The sequence below is a fragment of the Lathamus discolor genome, chromosome 1, assembly GCF_037157495.1.
Source record: "Lathamus discolor isolate bLatDis1 chromosome 1, bLatDis1.hap1, whole genome shotgun sequence".
Classification (NCBI taxonomy): Eukaryota; Metazoa; Chordata; class Aves; order Psittaciformes; family Psittacidae; genus Lathamus; species Lathamus discolor.
The window spans coordinates 53,851,266-53,868,840 of NC_088884.1; the positions used below are offsets into that span (position 1 = coordinate 53,851,266).

Sequence of the window (17,575 nt, forward strand, 5' to 3'; positions counted from 1 at the left end):
TACTTTGTCCTCTTTGAAGGCTTGTTGCAGGTACAGTGCTGCTGTGGGATCCTTAGGCTTATGCATAGCATAAAAACTTGGTCCAGACTACAAATGCATGTAGTTCTAAATTCTTTATACTGGCAGTGGCAAAGTTTTTAGGCTAAAATGACTGATAATGGTTACACTGGGGGAAAAGGAAACAAAATTAAAGGAAATTTATTTATGATGCGTAGTCAAAAATGCACCATCTGTAACACTGCAAGTTGTTGCTTGCTTAGCCCTGAACTATACAGAACTTCCAAGAATGTTGCAAGACATCAAGTTTCAACTTTCCTACTCAGTTCTAAAAATTGCTAGTTTGAGGGGCCAGTAACAAAACTGTCTTCTGGGCTACGGGGAGCAGAAAAATCCTTTTGTGTTGAAAAAGGTCAACAAAATATAGTGTTTGTAGTAAAGGTTGATTCTAGGTTTGTAAAATATGCTTTAAATTACATTAATTGGCAGTTTGAAAGCGAGTCTGTGTTCTTGGAAGACTCATAGGTCCTTGGTGAATGGCTTCTTCCCATGTTTTAAGCCAACAGAGTTGATATTTAATTATATTTCTTCTGTATGCAACTGCTCGAACCAATTAATCTCAGAATATTTTTGGCAGATACAGTGCTAAAACCAGAAAATAAACATCTGCTGTAGTCTCTATGGAAAGTTCCTTTGAGTTGGTCTTAATCTGTTGTTATAGAAGACATTGCTAGTTGCCTGGTTGACAATCAGATAGTAGTAGTTGCTGCAGTGCAAATGCTTCTCAGCTGATCTACATGTCAGCTTGATGTATCTTCTTGTCAGAAATCAGTCTCAGTTCTGGTTTTGTTTGCTACGCTATGGATTTATATTACTTGCATGGTATTTAGTGCCTAGGGTTTTCTTTAGTGATCTAAGTGCTTCAGAAGTACAGCAATTTTCAAAGTCAGGAGATGTTCTCAAAAATCTTTGTGTGCTGCCTTAAATAGCTTCTAATTTATTAATTATTCTGTCTTTTCAAATCTGTATCTAGTGTACAAGTGTCTCAATGAATTCCTTTTATGTTTTTGTTTTGGGTTTTTTTAGAATATTTCCTGTTCTTTATGCTTGCTTTTAATCTATCAGTAGCCAGTATATAATTACACAATTTTCCTGGTTTTGTCACTTGATTTACAGATTCAGCTGTCTGGTGGGGTTGGGGGAGGAGGGTAGTGTACCAGTACAGAGAAATCATGTTGATAGGACTTTATTACACTGATTTATAACAGACTCTACCTGACCTGCTAGAAAGGTGGTGTGTATCACAATAGCCGTTTAGCAATAGATTAGCTGTAGTATACCTGAAGCTCCCTTCTTTTAGCTCTTTTGTTAGTCTGTATTAGGACATGTCAAAAAATGTCATCAACTCGGTTGTCATCAACTCCGGATGTAGCAGCGAAAAAAGCCTAGTGCAGGTGAAACTTCACATTCTGTCTTCTAGCAGAAACCCTTAACTGCTATTGAAGTTGAATGTTTAAGGCCTTTGATCACAATTTTTTTCAGGACTATAAATTCCTAAACTGTATAATAGTGGACCATTTATTCAAAGCAAAACATTAATTTATTCTGTGCATTTTCCCGCTCTACTTAAGCAATCATTTTAAACTTCTCTGTTTCATTTATGTGAAATTAAGCAGGCCTATATACTTCATATGAAGCTAGTATACTACTTTTTAGGTTTTCTGAATCCAATTTTAGTTGATTTCACAAAGTGTATTTGTGGCTTGGAAGCTTGTATGAAGAAAATTACATCTTTTAAACTGCTGCATTGGCTTTAGGTAGGCATTAATATTCACATGAATTTGAAATGCTTATGTGTGACATGTTAAATATAATGTTCTAAAGCTACCTTTTAGTCAAGAATCAAAGCTGTGCGATAGTCATAACCCCACAGTTTGAGATAGGGTTGTTTTGTGGCGCGAACCAGATTTAAATGGACACAAGCTCTATCTACATATTATTTTTTAATTTTTTAAAGCTCTCATTTAAGAATAATTTTTATGTGGAATTTGGTATCCTGTTTCTCCGAGTAAGTAGTACTTATTAAACTCATTCAGCAGTTACCAGTGAAATAACACAATGACACATGATTGACTTAATAATTTTATTATGCATATACTTGAAATGTGTCACATTCATCAGGCATACATTTGTCCCCAACCCATATTTAAATGAACTTTTTGATTGACTGATTCTCAAACTAGCGTTTTGCAAACTATAGCAGATGTTACATGTTCTCATTGTAAGGGACAATTTAGGCTTGTTGCTGTTCTCTGGTGTGGGATGGATTAGATGATTTGCTGTGTAATTATAACTGTGTAACTGTGCATTAGGAGAAGAGTTCAGTGACTTCTTATTCATGGACAACATGTTTGTTGTTTAAAGCAGTCTTACCCTAGTGTGTGTGCAAGCTATCCTAAGAACAAAGGACATTGCCTATCCTTTATTCTGCAGATAGGAAAGATCCACTGACAGAAGTGTGGGTGGGTACATGCCTTTATTTTTATGTTACTTTAGGATAACAGGAAACTCTTTGTAACTTGATAGCTAGCATGCTGTCATCTTTGCTACCCTACTGCCCAGTGGTGTGTTCTAAAATAATAGGTATAGTATTGGATCATAGAGTAAAGTAGGTCTCAGATTAACAGTGTGTTTTGAGATATATGCTTATTAAATTATATACATGCATATTAATAATGGGAAATAGAAATAGTTATTGAATAAGAACAAATTCACACAGTTAAAGGTATGAGAAGAAGCTGTAAATGGTTAATTTGCCTTTCTGATCAGTTCTATGCAAGGTGAAGTACTTGACATTTTGAAACTGGCTGTTACTTCATTTATTAATTTTCTAAATATTCTGAACATAATTCTAAATGAGAAAAAAAAATTAATTGTAAGAACTTAGTTCAATAATGGGATAGCTTGAAATTTGAACCCTTACAAGAGTAATGTTATACAATATTGTGTGTCTGTTTTACCCACGTAAGTCATTGAAACCACTTGAGCTGGAGGAGATCCAAAAAGATTGAGCCCAACTTGTGATTACACACAAGGCAGCCTAAAAATTAAACCATACCTCTCAGAGCATTGTCCAAATGCTTCTTGAACGTAGCCAATTTACGTGTATCATGCATATGTTAGAAATTTAAAAGGATATAGTCAAATGGACATAGAGACCGATAGGAAGTACAAAGAATTAAACCCTGTTCAGATTGGGACTGTTCTTGAAACTTCAAAACAGGAGGCTTGAATGTCCTGAGTTTTCATAGTTTAATATAATTGACAAATCAAAATTCTGTTCTTTTGACCTTTGTTTTGATATTGTAGCTTATATCTCTTGAATATGCACAGCCTAATTGATGGAATTATGTGTACCTATTTGTCTCAATCTCATCTTTAAGTTTACAATTGTATTAACTTTGGGTGCCATCCAACAGTCTTTGTGATAGTGGTGTTGCATTCCTTATCAAGACTCCTATTAGCATGCACATTTTCGAGTCTTGCCTGCATTTAGGTTGAGAAGCAATAGCAGGTAGCAGGGAGGGCAAAGCAATGGAGGTTATATTAAGAAGGTCCACAGCCTTACTGCTTATTTTAAGTCCTGAGCTCTTCCATGTCTGAACAACTTATGGTGTTATATCTTGTCTGGCTTTTTACTTTCTGGCCTTTCTGCTTCCAGCTATTAAATTTGTCTTGAGCATCAAATCTTTTCTTGCTTAATGCTACCTTTTGGATAACTTTTTAGTAAAAGAAGAGAAGGTCCCTTTATGTTGGCTATGATCATGTTGTTTAAAAGACTTTATTCAGACCACGGACAAGGGTGGGATATCAGAATTAGTGTTGACATGCTCTGTTCTCAAAATGTAACCACATTTCCATTTGGGGCGCACACTTCTTATTTGACCTTTGTCCTTTTGACTTTGTCTCCTCTCTCTGGGTTGATTCTTAATAGTTGATTCTGTCTCCTGAACAAAGGAAAACATGGCTTGTTTTATATAGTCATGGACAAAAAAAATTGAATTTGCAGCTGACACTCTTCTGTGGTCTCAAGATAATAATTTGGTATGGGGTTTGGAGAGGAGCCTTTTTGAAAAGAGCCCATGTGGTATGGCTGTTGAATTCAGCATGTTGTAAAAATTAAAAATCTTCAGATGCTGCGTACAAAACGCATTTAATCCCATGCCCTAGCAACTGGCAATGTGACTTAAACAGTGTTGCCTCACATCCCTTTATATGGATGCAGTGGTTGAAAGAACATTTTGCTACACTTTTTCTCTTGACCTAACAATATGTGGAAGGTTTGACACAGGTTTTAAGTACTGATGGCCTTACTTTAACAGTAAGAGATGCATTAGGCCTTTAACTTTCTCTCTTAGTCCTTGTTAGTCGTCTTTGATGTTTGGCTTTCTGACAGCAGCTGGGCAGAAAGCATGGCAGCTGAGCGTCATCTTTTCTGTGCCCTTGGTTAGATCTATGGCTTGCATAGCTGAAGGCTTTCTCTGATTAGGTATAAGTATTGAAGATACAAAGTCTGGTGAAAATCTTGGCTGATACAACTATTAGTTGTAGGTGCTGTGTGTGACACCTCCAAAGGCTTGTATCTTTCCACAGTGCAGAGCAGCTCCTCTCAGGAGTGGATGTGCTACCCTGATTATCAAGGTCACTCCTTATTTGAAAATAAAGGCCTGAACACTGATTTGAAATGGTAAAATGTAAAGAATTCTTTGTGAACAACCCTCAGCTGTTATCAGTATTGCTTTTACTGACCCTTGCATAGACCCTGTGTATCCCATTTTCATCAGCAAAAACAACTGCTTCTAGTGCAGTTTTTGCCACTGACCATTTTGTTCTTAGCAGTCCTTTCACCCAGTCCATCCCATTTCTTTCAGTGGAGGTGCTTGGGCCTCCACAGCCCTTCTTTAGGAGGTGCTTTGTGTCTGTGTATCCCCCACGCACAAAATGAATTCCCCATTTATTTCTTGTCATAACTAACTTTGCTTCACTAGAGAAGAGGTGAAGTGTTTAGCACAATATGGAACAAATTTGGTTTGAAAACGAACTATTGACTTGCTTGCTTCCATTGCTCTGGAGGTGTTTTTTAATGCACCTAGGTGCTGCCAGGTTTCAGATGAAGTACATGGCATTTTGGATTAATCTCGAATACTAAATCAGTGTCAAGATTGAAGTCACGCTGTTTGAAATCTGCTATGGATGTTCCTTGTCGTACTTCTGGTGTGTTATCCCTTAATTTCCTACTAAGGCCTCCCTTCCTTAGCCTAATCTTGTCACAGTCTCTGGGAGAACTTCATCCAGAGCACCTGTCCTTTAAGTCCTGCTGCTTCTTCATCTGTTCCAACATCTCACCTCACATAACCACCCTTCCCTCCTAGTGCCTTTTCAGTGTTAATGTTGCAACTTGTAAAAGCTGTGGATTTTTTTCATATTATTATATAGGAGATACTGTTTCAAATAAAGCTTGACATGTAAGTATCTGTGCCTCATCTCCAGGAGCTTGGTTTTAAGGTCTTAAATATTTCTTAATCCTTGATTGTAAGATTATGGATGGTAGTGAAAAATAGGCATCCTTTTTGAGTAGTAAGATGCCTGGTTTTAAATGTGTAATTTTATTTTGGAAGATGAAAATATGATAAAAATGCAAAGAAAAAGGTTGGGGGAAAATCTTCTTTTTTTGGCTGCAGTAGATCAGAGGAATGACTAACCACTTTAACACTGTTAGACTTGAAATAAACACATTGTTGGCTGAAATAGGTGGCCTGAGTGGCTGACCTAATTTGCATTCTAGACCATCAGTGCTGACAACTTTTTGGGTAACTTTTTCCCAGAAACAGGGGGGAAACAAGTATGCAGGAGGTATTTCACATCAAATTCCTTGATTGCGTGTGTCCGTAGTAGTCATCAAATGAGCTTCAGCTGCACTAGATACTGGACCTTTGTGTTTTGGGGATGGAAGACTGTATTTATTCCTTTCAGAACAAGAACTTTTCCTTCCTCTTTAGGGCTGGTTCACCAAAAGTTAAAAAAAACTGTTTCCTTTCACAGGTAACCTGTAAGATCTTGGGACTGCTCTGCAGTGGTGTTAAAAGGCAGCTCTGTTGGCTGATGTAGCATGTGGCTCTCTCATCCACTAGGCAGATGCTCAGCCACGGGTGCTGTATTCTCTTCAGTGCTTTTCTAAACTACAGACTGGCGCTTCAAAATGCACAATAAACCGGTAGCATGAGTTAAAAGATGTAATTGTCTTAGTGATGTTAAAAACCTGGCATTTTTCCTTTAAAGACTAGAAATTAGTACACTTGGCAGTGCCACCTGTTAGTGGCAGTGTTTGACAAGAGGCTGTGCCTTGGGCGTGCCTCTGAAACTTCAGTTCCTTCCAAGTCAAGTCCATCTCAGAAAATACCAATTTTGACTGATGAACTTTAGCAGAAAGCACAGATAGTTCATCTGCTTTCGGCAGAAACATTTTGAAATGTACCAACTTGAAGAATCATTGAGAAAGGGCAAACACAAATCTTTTCAGAAATTGTACTAGGGAGGAGTGTAAATGAAATATCCTGAAGGAATGACAGCAGTTGAAAAAGCAGCTTTATAAAAAGTGTTTCTCCTTCAGCAATACCAAATTGCATTTGGGATTGGGGAATATAGGAAAAAAATCTGATCTTTTCTATGCTTTGCTGTCTCTTGGTTCCTTCTACGTCACAACCTCATTTGAACTTCAGCTTGTTCCCAGAGGAATTTCTTTTAAAACCCCGTGTATTTAAAAAGTAGGTCACCTCTACTGGAAGACAGTATTTAGTAATCAGAATTAATTTCATATCATGGAAGGTTTGTTTTTCTTCTCAGCTTTATCTGATCTTCCCACAGAATGATTGAAGTATCTACAAATGTACATTAGCCTTAATTGTTTGTTGCAACTCTGGAAAAAAATAATTTACCATTTCTCAGAGTATGCATTTGCTGTGCTAATGCTGGTCTCACAGCTTTGGTTAGAGAATCAGTTTTAGGAGCTCCTGGAATCTAGAACCTTCATAACTAGAAAAGCTCTTGCTAATTATCCGTACAGCTTGAGGATCTGATTCCTGTCTGCCCCCCCCCCCCCCCCCAGTTCTAGTTATTGCATTTGTCATAGGGCAAATTCCATGTATTTTATTCTTATTTATGCATATATCTATGCATATGCCCACAAGTACACTTGTACACCCAAGATTTTCACGTGAAGTCGAAGTATTGGTTTTTGTTGACAGGGTGTCCTGGGTTCAGCAGTAGCAGTCATTTTTCTTCTACTGCTGAACCTAGGATACAGGGTATCCTGGTGACATTAAACCAGGGTGCAGGATCTGAGAGTAAGCAGCAGGTATACATGGGTTAAAAAGAATGTTTTTTTCACAGATTAATAGAAATGCGTGGGTTTTCTAAGCTTTTTAATCAAAGTGTTCTGTATGTAGGTTTCAGTATCTTAAGTCTTTGTTCAGTTTAGGTTTATGTTAATATTGAAGATTATCAGTGGTAAGAACTGGCTGTTTTCTTATGGGGTGCTTTTTTTTTGTTTGGATGAGAAGCATCTTGCTAGCTCACACGAATAAGAAGCTATTGACTAAGGTGGAATCATTACGGAATATATTGTCTTTTTTGTATGCAGGACAGTGGGCCCCAACTAGATTGAAGTCCTGCAATTGACCACTATGTATTTTTAGCAATAAATGATTAAAAAGTCAGTAATAAAAAGTGGGATACTGTGGAAACACTGGATATGAAGTCAAACATGCTTTTCAAAGCAAGTTGGAATCTCAGTTTGATGTTTATTTAGAGCTTAAAACTAGGTGGCTGGCTGCTGTAACTATGTGTTAGATTTGGTCTCTTGAGTCATGGTAAGTATGAGTAAATCACAAGAACTTTCCAGAATACTTAATGTAAAATAGCTTTTCTCAAGCCTAATAAAATCCTGATACTATACATATAAGCAAATATGAATCTTCCTGTTGAATATCTGAGATGAGATGTCCCCTCACTGATGTTGTAGAAGGGGTTTCCCCTGGAAAGAAATTAAATTTTCTTACTCTTTACATTTGCTTAGTCACAGGCAGCTTAAAAGTTGTGTTGTCAGATCTTCAGCAAAAAGGAAAATTATTTAGAAAAAACTACTTTCCCTTTGAAGTGTATACTTTAGGATGCAGTATATTCCTCTTCTACTTGATAATTTGGCTTCCTGGCATTTTACATTGCACCTGATTTATTTTGAATTAAAAATAGTGCTTTTTTGTTTACATGGCTGTCTTTCAAATTGAGCAATCTGACAATGGAAATCAATATAGAATCAAAATAAAAGCTGCTTTACGTGCAGTGTTTTAAAGCCGAGGGGAGACGTGTGTCTGACTAACAAAGACAATTTTGTAGGTGTGTGGATGTACATATACATATACATGTGCATGTTTGTATGTACACTTCTTGTTTCCCCAGCTCTTAGAGCTCAAGACCGTAAGTCTTCCATGTGAAATGAAATCCGCATTGTGGTATGACACTTAGAAAGCTGTTTTCATGGATTGCCAAGTTGCTTCCCATGTGTCAGAAATGTTGGTGAAGCTTTTAGATGTTCCCTGGCAAGGAGCTTTATCTGCCAGTGCTTCTGTCACTTGATATCTCCCTAACAGAGTGGTTATTTGTATTCCTGATGGGCAGCACTGCTATTTATGCTGTTCAAATGGAGATAGATTCAGTTTTCTTTAATCTGTCAATGACATTCTCAGGCTTCTGCGAATGGGTGAAACTCCATCATTTGGTTTAAGTACTGCGGGATTCCTAGAAATCACAAGCACACAGAATCAGTGAAGTCTCAGATGTCACTGCAAAGGGTATGTTTTTCTGGTGGCCCCATTTGTTTCTAATTGTGTTGAAAGACTCCTGGTGAACTCCTTCTGGTAGTCTTTTCCCCCCTCTCTTTTCCCTCAACCCAGCTGAACTTCGGCATTCTGATTGTCTTGCCAAGACTTCAAAACTGTTACTGTACAGTGTCTTTGAAGATTTCACACAGGCCTTCTTACAAGCAGGTCATTGCAATAGCCAGTCTATTACAGAGTACACCTTGGTAGTCTCTTCACTCTGTGCAGTCAGGTACATGACATTGATAATTGAGTTTATTTCACATGATGATTTTCCTCTGAATTTCTTTTGCTTATTTGAAGCTTTTCTGTAGTGGTGTTTCATGCCTTTGTCACACACATGGCATACTGATAGGTTCTTAAAGAAATAAATAATTGCAACCTACATTTGGAGGACTGCTTGTTTTTCTGTGGAACTAGGACATTTAGGACCCTTGGCATAAAAGTACTTAATGGTTTCACACAATTAGTACAAAACCAGGCTCTTGTAATAGCTTGGAATATAATTTTGGCAGAGCAAAGAAATACACTTGCTTTACGCTTAATGTGGTGGTCTTGTGATCTTTGCTATTAGTCGTATTTATTTAAGCGTGTACTGTATGAATTTTAATACGGATTTGACTGTAGACGTGTATCAGAATTGGGGCAATAGTTTGAAATGGTCTAGTCTTTGTAGGACATTTGTTTTACTGTGGTTGTCTCCCACCAAATAAACTGTAAGACATGCTGTCCCATTACCCTAAATGTAAGAGGTCAAGTGCATCAAAATCACAAATGTAGTGCAGCCAAATCTGAAACGCTTCTGGGTCTGCATTTGTCAGAATTTATGAAGTCAGGGAACAGCCTGTGTCAACGCAGCTGAACACTAGTGCAGACATCTTCTAGGGTATTTACTGTGTACAGCAGAACAGTGTTTCTTGCTTGGCCATCATCTTCTCTGCTGTCTCTCCACCAGAAAAAAAAAAACACTCTTTCTTCTGATTTGAAGGAATGATGTTAAGGTGTTACTGGTAGTGAAGTACACTACCAGACTGTCTGGTAGGATGTCATGACTGGATGGTGATTTTATTTAAAAATTCCCTAAATAACCAGGTTTTATACAGGTGAATGATCAGGCTTCTCAATCGGATTCCATTTTGAGCTAACTTTAAGTTGTTTTTTTGTTGTTTTTTTTTTTTATTTAAATTGGGTGGGCAAGTTTGTGATAAAGTTTTTTTTCCCTTCCTTTTGCTCACTTTAAGATAGTGGTTGGCTTTGAAAATTTTACATACAAGTATTTCATATTGGCATACTACCTCACACACATGAAAAAGTTCAGTGCTAGAACTGTGGGATCTGTTCACCTCTGTAAATGCAAGTTTCTGCTAGACCGGAGAGGATTATGAAATGCACAGCAAGGAAAGACTGGAGTTTGGGATGTGTATTCAAGCATATTTTTCATGTGAGTAGTGGTGCTTTCAGTGGTGCTTCATCAGATTATTTTCTCAGAGACAAAGCTGGGGCATGGGGGAAGAAATCTCCAGTTTATCTTAGTGTGTAAAATCTTCTCACTGAAGTCAACTGGGTTTTAACTTGTCTTCTATGTTTTCCTACTGTCTGTGGACATACTGCTTTAAAGTAGGATGAGTATGTGGAAGGAGATAGTATTTCCACTCCTTGAAAGAGGGAGACAGTGGTGTATTGGTTCTCATGCCCCTGTGTTACGATGTCCAACTGAGAAGTCTTTTAGCTACTCTAAAAATTACTCCCTTTAACCAATTAAATTTAGAATTAGGGAAAGATAATAAGCAAATGCCCTTTTAATAGATCTTTTTTAACTGCAGGACTGGCTTCTTGGGGAGGCATAAATTTAGTTAACAGAAAAGATAAGCTAGCTGGGGGGAGGAGGGGGTTCTCCTTGTCCTGGCCTTTGGAAGTGTTCAGGGCTGGGTGGGATAGGGTTCTGAACAGCCTGATCTAGTGGAAGATGTCCCTGAACATGGCAGGGGGCTTGGATGAGGTGACCTTTAAAGGTCTCTTCTAACCCAGACCACTCTATGATTTTATGAAGATACTTATATTCTTTAGATGGTGGAAGTAACTCCTCACTCTGGGGTGGACTTGTATTTTCACTTAGGCTCTTGTTTAAAACTTGTCAGACTCCAGCAAAGACATGCTCGTTTAATTGTTTGGTTTGGGTACAGGTGTGTTGTGCCTGGAGATGGCTCACGTACTTGGGTTGCATCAGGAGTTTTTCTAATTGGGTGTTTTACCTATCACAGACAGTAACTGAGGCCTCAGAGGGCAACACAGGGAGTGTCATAAAGCCTTGCATTCTCCACTGATCCCATCTACTTTAACACCTTAATGCATTTTAATCCTTTACCAGGTCCCCTATTACAAGAATAATTTAATTGCAGCTTAGGGGCTGGGAGTCTGACAAAGCTGTGAACTTTGGTCATGTTTGGGGCCTCTTTTTATTTTACCATGTGCATTTGTTAGCCAAGCTGGAAAACCCTGTTAGAGACACCCGAGTAACATGTTGCGTGCTTTTCCTTTGGTGTTAGAGGGCAATGTTTTTATCAGAGCTTGCCTTTCAGCCCTGCAAACCCAGCTGCCAGATAAATCTTTGGGAATTTTCTGGTTTGTCACTTTCATATCCAGGAGCACAAGACTTTCATAAGTAATTTCCTTATTGCTAGCAAATAAAACATAGATGTCTGTGGCTCTGAATTTTGTACTGACAGTTGAGATAAAGACATTCTTCCTCAGTTTCTTCTTTCTTTTGTTCTGTGTGAGGGTACACAGCAGTGGTGCACCATGCCTGCCACACAGATTAATGTCTCATCACCAAACAGTGCTAGCCTTTTCTGTTCCATGAAAATCTTGTATCAAAACTGCTTGTTATCTTTCTAGACTCTTGTGTATGCTGTATTATGTCTTTTTTTAAATGGAGAATAACATGACAAAAATACATGTATTTTCTTAGCCCAAGGTGGCCTAATGTCCTACTACATTTTTTTCCTGTCCCATTCCTTGGGAAATGTTGCTGGCTTTGTCTTCATTAGACTTCCTCAATGACATTTTGCAGGTGTGTAGTTTACCACATGTTTATTTACTTGCACATGAACTTTGAGGAGGGCATGTTAATGGTTAGTAATGTCTATGATTAATATCACTATGATCTTGCAGAACTCACAGGTATTGCAATGAGTATGCTCACTAATGCATGCTCCCAGTAAGCATCTTGTGTGTGCTTTTTGCAGAAGCAAGTTACTAAACTGAACTGTATTTCTTTGCACAAGCTGTTGGAAGCAGCTGTGAGAAAATAGAGTAGAAACTTCAGGGTGTACCATGCAGAATCTGTTGCAGTTATTTCTGTGATCATGAGCTGGCTACTTGTGTTCCAAAAAATGAATTTAAAAATGTCTCAAATAGGCTTACGGATGTTCAAGAGGGTTGTGACCGAATACCTATTGAGGATAGTTCTGGCTAATACTTTTTGACATTTTCATTATATTTTTTAACCCTAGGATCATAGGTTTGAATGAAAAATACACTGCACCAAACTCTTTAAAACTGTTTATTTTGTGCATTAGTATTGCAAAGAAAACAGTGGGAGCTCTGAAGGGAACAGGAAGTATACTTGATTCACAGTGGGAGAAACTAATGTAAAAGTCAAACCAGTTGTAGGCACTATGGCTCAGTGCTGAATGAACCCAGAACAAATTGCTGATAAGCCTGCTTCTTTTCACCATAAATGCCTTGTATGCCCCATAAGCACACTGCTGCACACAGTGTGTAGATAGTCACACATAAGTCTGACCGCTTGATTGTCTCTGTGCTAAAGTGCTACTAAAAAGCTGATCTTAAGTTACTTACTTGAGGCAGAGCTGCAGTTCTGTCACTGCTGCTTTTTCTCCTGTAGCACTTCAAAATTTTGTCTTTAGATATATGATGGTGCATGTTGTAATAGGCAGGCTTTGGTGTTTATTTCCACTACCTGAGTTTTGATCTGTCTCTTGTTTGTTTATACGAAGGCTCGGGAATTGTCTGTCTCCCCCATGGAGGTACTTCATGCTGTAACCTCTGATAAAGAGTGATTCCTCAGCTTCAGCCAGTGCATGGTGATGACAGCAGACAGCTGTAAACCTTCCAAAGTCTGTGGCCAGATGTGTTCTGCAAACTTGCCCAGGCACAGAGGATGATTTTTAGTATGCTGTTATCCTTGTCCAGGCTCCCTGCACAGTATCAGTCTGGCCACAGGTGTTCTAGGTGTCAGCTGCTCTCCTGCTCTGTGGGGACATTTATGTATGAAGGTGGATGCTTGCACTTAAAACAGCTGCATTAGGTATGCATAGGGTTAGAAATTAATGCATTGCTCCAACAGTCATCATAGGCAAAGCGGATATAGCGGATTTGCATAGTAGTTTGAAGTTCAGTTGGTTACGTGGACTGAGGTATGACTGAGCTGTGATTTGTGATTGAAGTTGCTTGCTGCAGTTGTGTACAGAAGCAGAATCTTATATAAATCTTATTCTAAAAATTGTCTGGCCTGGGGAAGGAGAATTCTACATGAAAGCACAGGCTTTCAAGAACTTGCTTCTCCTCTCACCCCCTCTAGTTACAAAAAGGTAATTGCTCAAAACATCAGTTCTTTTTGAGCATTCAGCTTTACAAAAATTGCTAAGACAGGTTTTCATAGCAAGTGAAACTTTCTTCACCCCCCAACATAGAGTTGCAAGTTAGTGATATTCTCTAGTTTTCCATGAAGGCTTAAATCTCGTCTGTTGTTGATGAAGTAACAATACTGTGTAGGTAACTCACTGTAAGACTTCTGATTGAAATCAAGGTCATGTCTTCAATTTGGACAGGCAGAGTTAGTTAAAATAAAATCATGTTTTAGGATTTTGTTAAGGAGAGTGTGCTGGTAATGTACTACCCAGCACTTTCTTTTAGAATGTATTTGACCACAAGTTAATTAAGTTACTTTCTGTATTGCTGATAAATACTGGGATGCTCCTGCCTGGTTTGTTTTGCTTTAATATACCTGAAGGAGATGGATCTTAGAACCTGGTAGTCTGTTCTTAGATAGAATGGTTTAACGTCTGTGTTTAGGGATCACTTGCTGTAGTGCTATTAGCCATGTTATCTTCTTGTCCTATTTCACTACGTGCTGTGAAATATCCAGGCAAATAGTTGAGACTTGTCTGTTTTGGTGTCCAGCTGGTTTGCCTCCCAAAGTTTTGAGGCTGTTGCTGTGTTGGGACTTACTCTGAAGGGTCTCTAAAGAATTTTCACTGCTGTTCTTCAACTGCAAGAGGAAATTGCACTCCCTCCGACTTCATGAGAACCTAATTACCATTTCCTTCGGAAGAACATCTGTAGGGCTGTGAATGAGCAAGCTGTAACAAAACAAAAAACTTCTGTGATATTCCTCCACCTCCCTGGTTCCTCGTGTTCGGTTTCTATTGCAAAGCCCAACCTAGCCTTTCTTCATTTTGATACACTTCAAACAAAACAACCCTTTCAAGCCTGCTGCCTGTTAATAAAGCAGCCAAATTGGGTTGTCTAGCTTGCAACAAGAAGTATTCTCATAAAGGATCTGGTAGATTTTCCCCTATTAGTAGTAGAGGGAGAACCACTGTGGCCTTGATAATCTGAGTCTCTGAACTGAAAAAAAAGGGGGGGGAAATACAGACTGGGGGAGGAGTTAAATCTTTCTCCCACTCCCTTATACCTGGTTTAAAACCTGCCAGCCCCTCTGAATAATTCATCAATCACGCAAACATTGACCCTAGTTTTTGGACAGGGGAAGTATTACATGCTTAGCTTAAAAAGTAAAAAGAAAATCCCATACCCCACCAAAGAAGGACATCTGTTTCTAACTTCAGCTTTTTATTTTTTTTATCTTTCATTTTTTTTTGTTGGTAAATCTCCCAGACAACAGCAGTTCTGTAGAGAGTTTAAATATGAAGGAATGGCAGGACGGGCTAAGGGCACTTCTACCGAACATTAACATCAACTTTGGTGGACTGCCCAATGCTTCTTCCCCCTCCAACGCCAACCACAGTGTACCAACGTCCAACACTGCCACCACCGACAGCCTGAATTGGGACAGCCCTGGCAGCTGGATGGACCCCGCAATCATCACAGGTAACCGTTTCTCACTCCTTCAGCTCCACTGGCAAACCATCAAATGGGTATTTGGCACAAACTGATTTAACATCTGGAAAAAAGAAAAAGTCAGTATGCGGTGGTCTCTTCCAGCTTCCATCCACAAAACCTCAAGGGTCCAGGAATTTTGTGGAACTGCTAGGTATAACAAAATGTCATTTAGGCCTTTGCAATGCATGCCCGGGACCTTTGCAGGCAGTCAGGTGGATCAGCACTTATCTATAGGGTCGATCTGTAGGTGTCCCTTCTGTTGGGTGGCATGTCCGGTATGTGCGCCGTTGGTCCTGAGGCACTGAAGGCATTAACTGGACTTTGTTATTTAAAAAGGGACATACTCCACTTGTTTATAAAGCTCTCTTTTATAAGGCTGTCTGGTTGTGTTACCCTGTTAGAGAGGCTGAAGCATGATTCAGGCAGGCAGCGTAGGAGGTGAAGCATGCAGTGTACTGATAGTTTGGTGTGGTAAGGTCATGTCAACAGGGATGCAGTTCTTGCAAAGGATGTTTGGTAGAAAAATGTGTGGTTATGAAGTGCTCTAAGGGGGAACTTTTTCCTGTCTGGATTTAATGTTAAATGTTTTGTGGGCAGGGTAATTATATATAATAATGTAAAATGCATTTGTTGTACAAACTAATCATGTTTTCTCACTGTTGCTGTTTGTTAGGTTAATTGACCTCCTTCATGCTCAGCTTATTGCTTCTGCTCTGACTTGCCTGTATCCCTGTTTTTTTTCTTCTTTTCATAGGTATCCCAGCTTCCACAGGAAACAGTTTAGACACCCTTCAAGATGACAATCCTCCACATTGGCTAAAATCTCTTCAGGCCCTCACAGAGGTGGACGGCCCCAGTGCAGCGCCATCACAGACACACCACAGTAACCCTTTCGGCACACAGATCCCTCTGCACAGAGCCAGTTGGAATCCCTACTCTCCTCCTTCAAACCCCACCAGCTTCCATTCCCCACCTCCAGGCTTTCAGACAGCCTTCAGACCCCCCAGTAAAACCCCCACAGATCTACTACAGAGCTCAGCGCTGGATCGTCATTAGGAAAGGAGGAAGAATTCAAAAAAGAAAAAGAAAACCCAAAACGTTAGAAATGCAGGAAGTGTCCCACCCTGACTCCTCCCCATGCCCACCTACTGTTTCCTGTCATATCTTTCTTTCTGAAGAATCCAGTTCCTGATCAAACTTCCCCCCCAAATGCAATGCCATCACAGGGTCATGACTGTATCTTTTTGTTAAGTTTCTGCTGAGCCGGTGTTTGAAATACACTGTTTAAAATATATCTAACCATTCTAAGGAAAAAAAAAAAAGAGAGAGAGAGAGCAATCAAAATGCAGTCTCAGTGCTTAAGGAGAATAGTACTGTCTTATGTCTTCTGCATATGAGTATTTCTGCCTAGTGGAAAAATGTCAATCTGCAGTAGGGGAAAAATGCAATGCAGAATCAAATGCAGAGACATGAAAAGGGTAATTCATTTAAATGACATTACTGAACATGTGGGGCAAGCAGTGGCCTAGCATTTATTTTGCATTCAGTGTGGCACTACACAGGGAAATTGCTGTGTTTGGTTTGGTGGTTTTTTTTTTGTTGGGGTTTTTTTTTTGGGTTTTTTTGAGAAAGGGATTTTATTGTGTCAGTTTGACACGAAGTGTGTTGAAAGAACACTTGTAGCTATGAGTAACTGGCATGTTGCTAAAGAGTGGCTTAAAGAGGGGAGAATAAGACTTTTCTTTAATTTTGGCTTTGGATTTAAAGTAAACCTTAATGTTTTAAAAGTATTCACAGATTTAATACCTAGCGTATACATAATATAATCATAAGCAGCTGAAACACGAGTGATATTTACTTCAATCTTTCTGTCTCCTCTGTTTAGTCTCTCTTTCTTTTTTTCTTTTTCTTTTTTTTTTATTTTATTAAAAAAAAATAAGATCCACCGGATTAGGGCACTCTGGGATAGCACTGCATTGGGGCCACATGATCACCATCAGGAGCAACCTCTGACCTCCTCTGCCTGCAGCTTTTACTTAACCCTGTAGTTTCTGGACGTTTGTGCAGTATTGAAAAGACAGGAAAAAAAGAAACAGATAAATAAACATGGTTATAACCTGACGCTAAAACTAAAACCAAGAAAATGTACCTCTTTCTTCAGAATTAAAACTAAAATCTTAAATAAAACAGAAAACTTGATGATGACTTTGTGTTTGCTTTTCGTTTTTTTAAATTTGAGTTTTTAATTACTGCATCTGGTAAAACTGTATGTCATTGCATGGGGTGTTATTTCCTGTTCATCTAGCCTGGAGATACTTTTTTCATGGGAATACTGCGCTGCATGATGACTTCTGTACTGGAGGGTGGAAAAAGCGTGCGGCCTTTACGTTTTTAAAGGGATTGTTGTCTTCACTCACAGCAATAGCTAGAGGCTGTGTGTTTCTAACCTTTATTGGCAGTATCTGTTCAGATCTGAAGCATGAATCCTTGTTTGT

The 17,575-nt window shown here is 38.9% G+C and overlaps 1 protein-coding gene across 8 annotated transcripts in view; it reads left to right on the plus strand.

Annotated features, from left to right (window-relative positions):
- Nucleotides 1-17,285, plus strand: part of CNOT4 (CCR4-NOT transcription complex subunit 4) — an 80,867-nt gene extending 63,582 nt beyond the window's left edge. For 5 of the 8 annotated variants that reach the window (XM_065671530.1, XM_065671558.1, XM_065671548.1 and 2 more), the window contains 2 exons: nucleotides 14,856-15,068; nucleotides 15,835-17,285. In XM_065671530.1, the coding sequence (XP_065527602.1) occupies nucleotides 14,856-15,068; nucleotides 15,835-16,136 (515 nt within the window). In that variant the 3' untranslated portion in view covers nucleotides 16,137-17,285. The remainder of the gene's footprint in view (nucleotides 1-14,855; nucleotides 15,069-15,834) is intronic. The other 3 variants (XM_065671575.1, XM_065671585.1, XM_065671594.1) reach the window with 1 other exon arrangement.
- The last annotated feature ends 290 nt before the right edge of the window (nucleotides 17,286-17,575 follow it).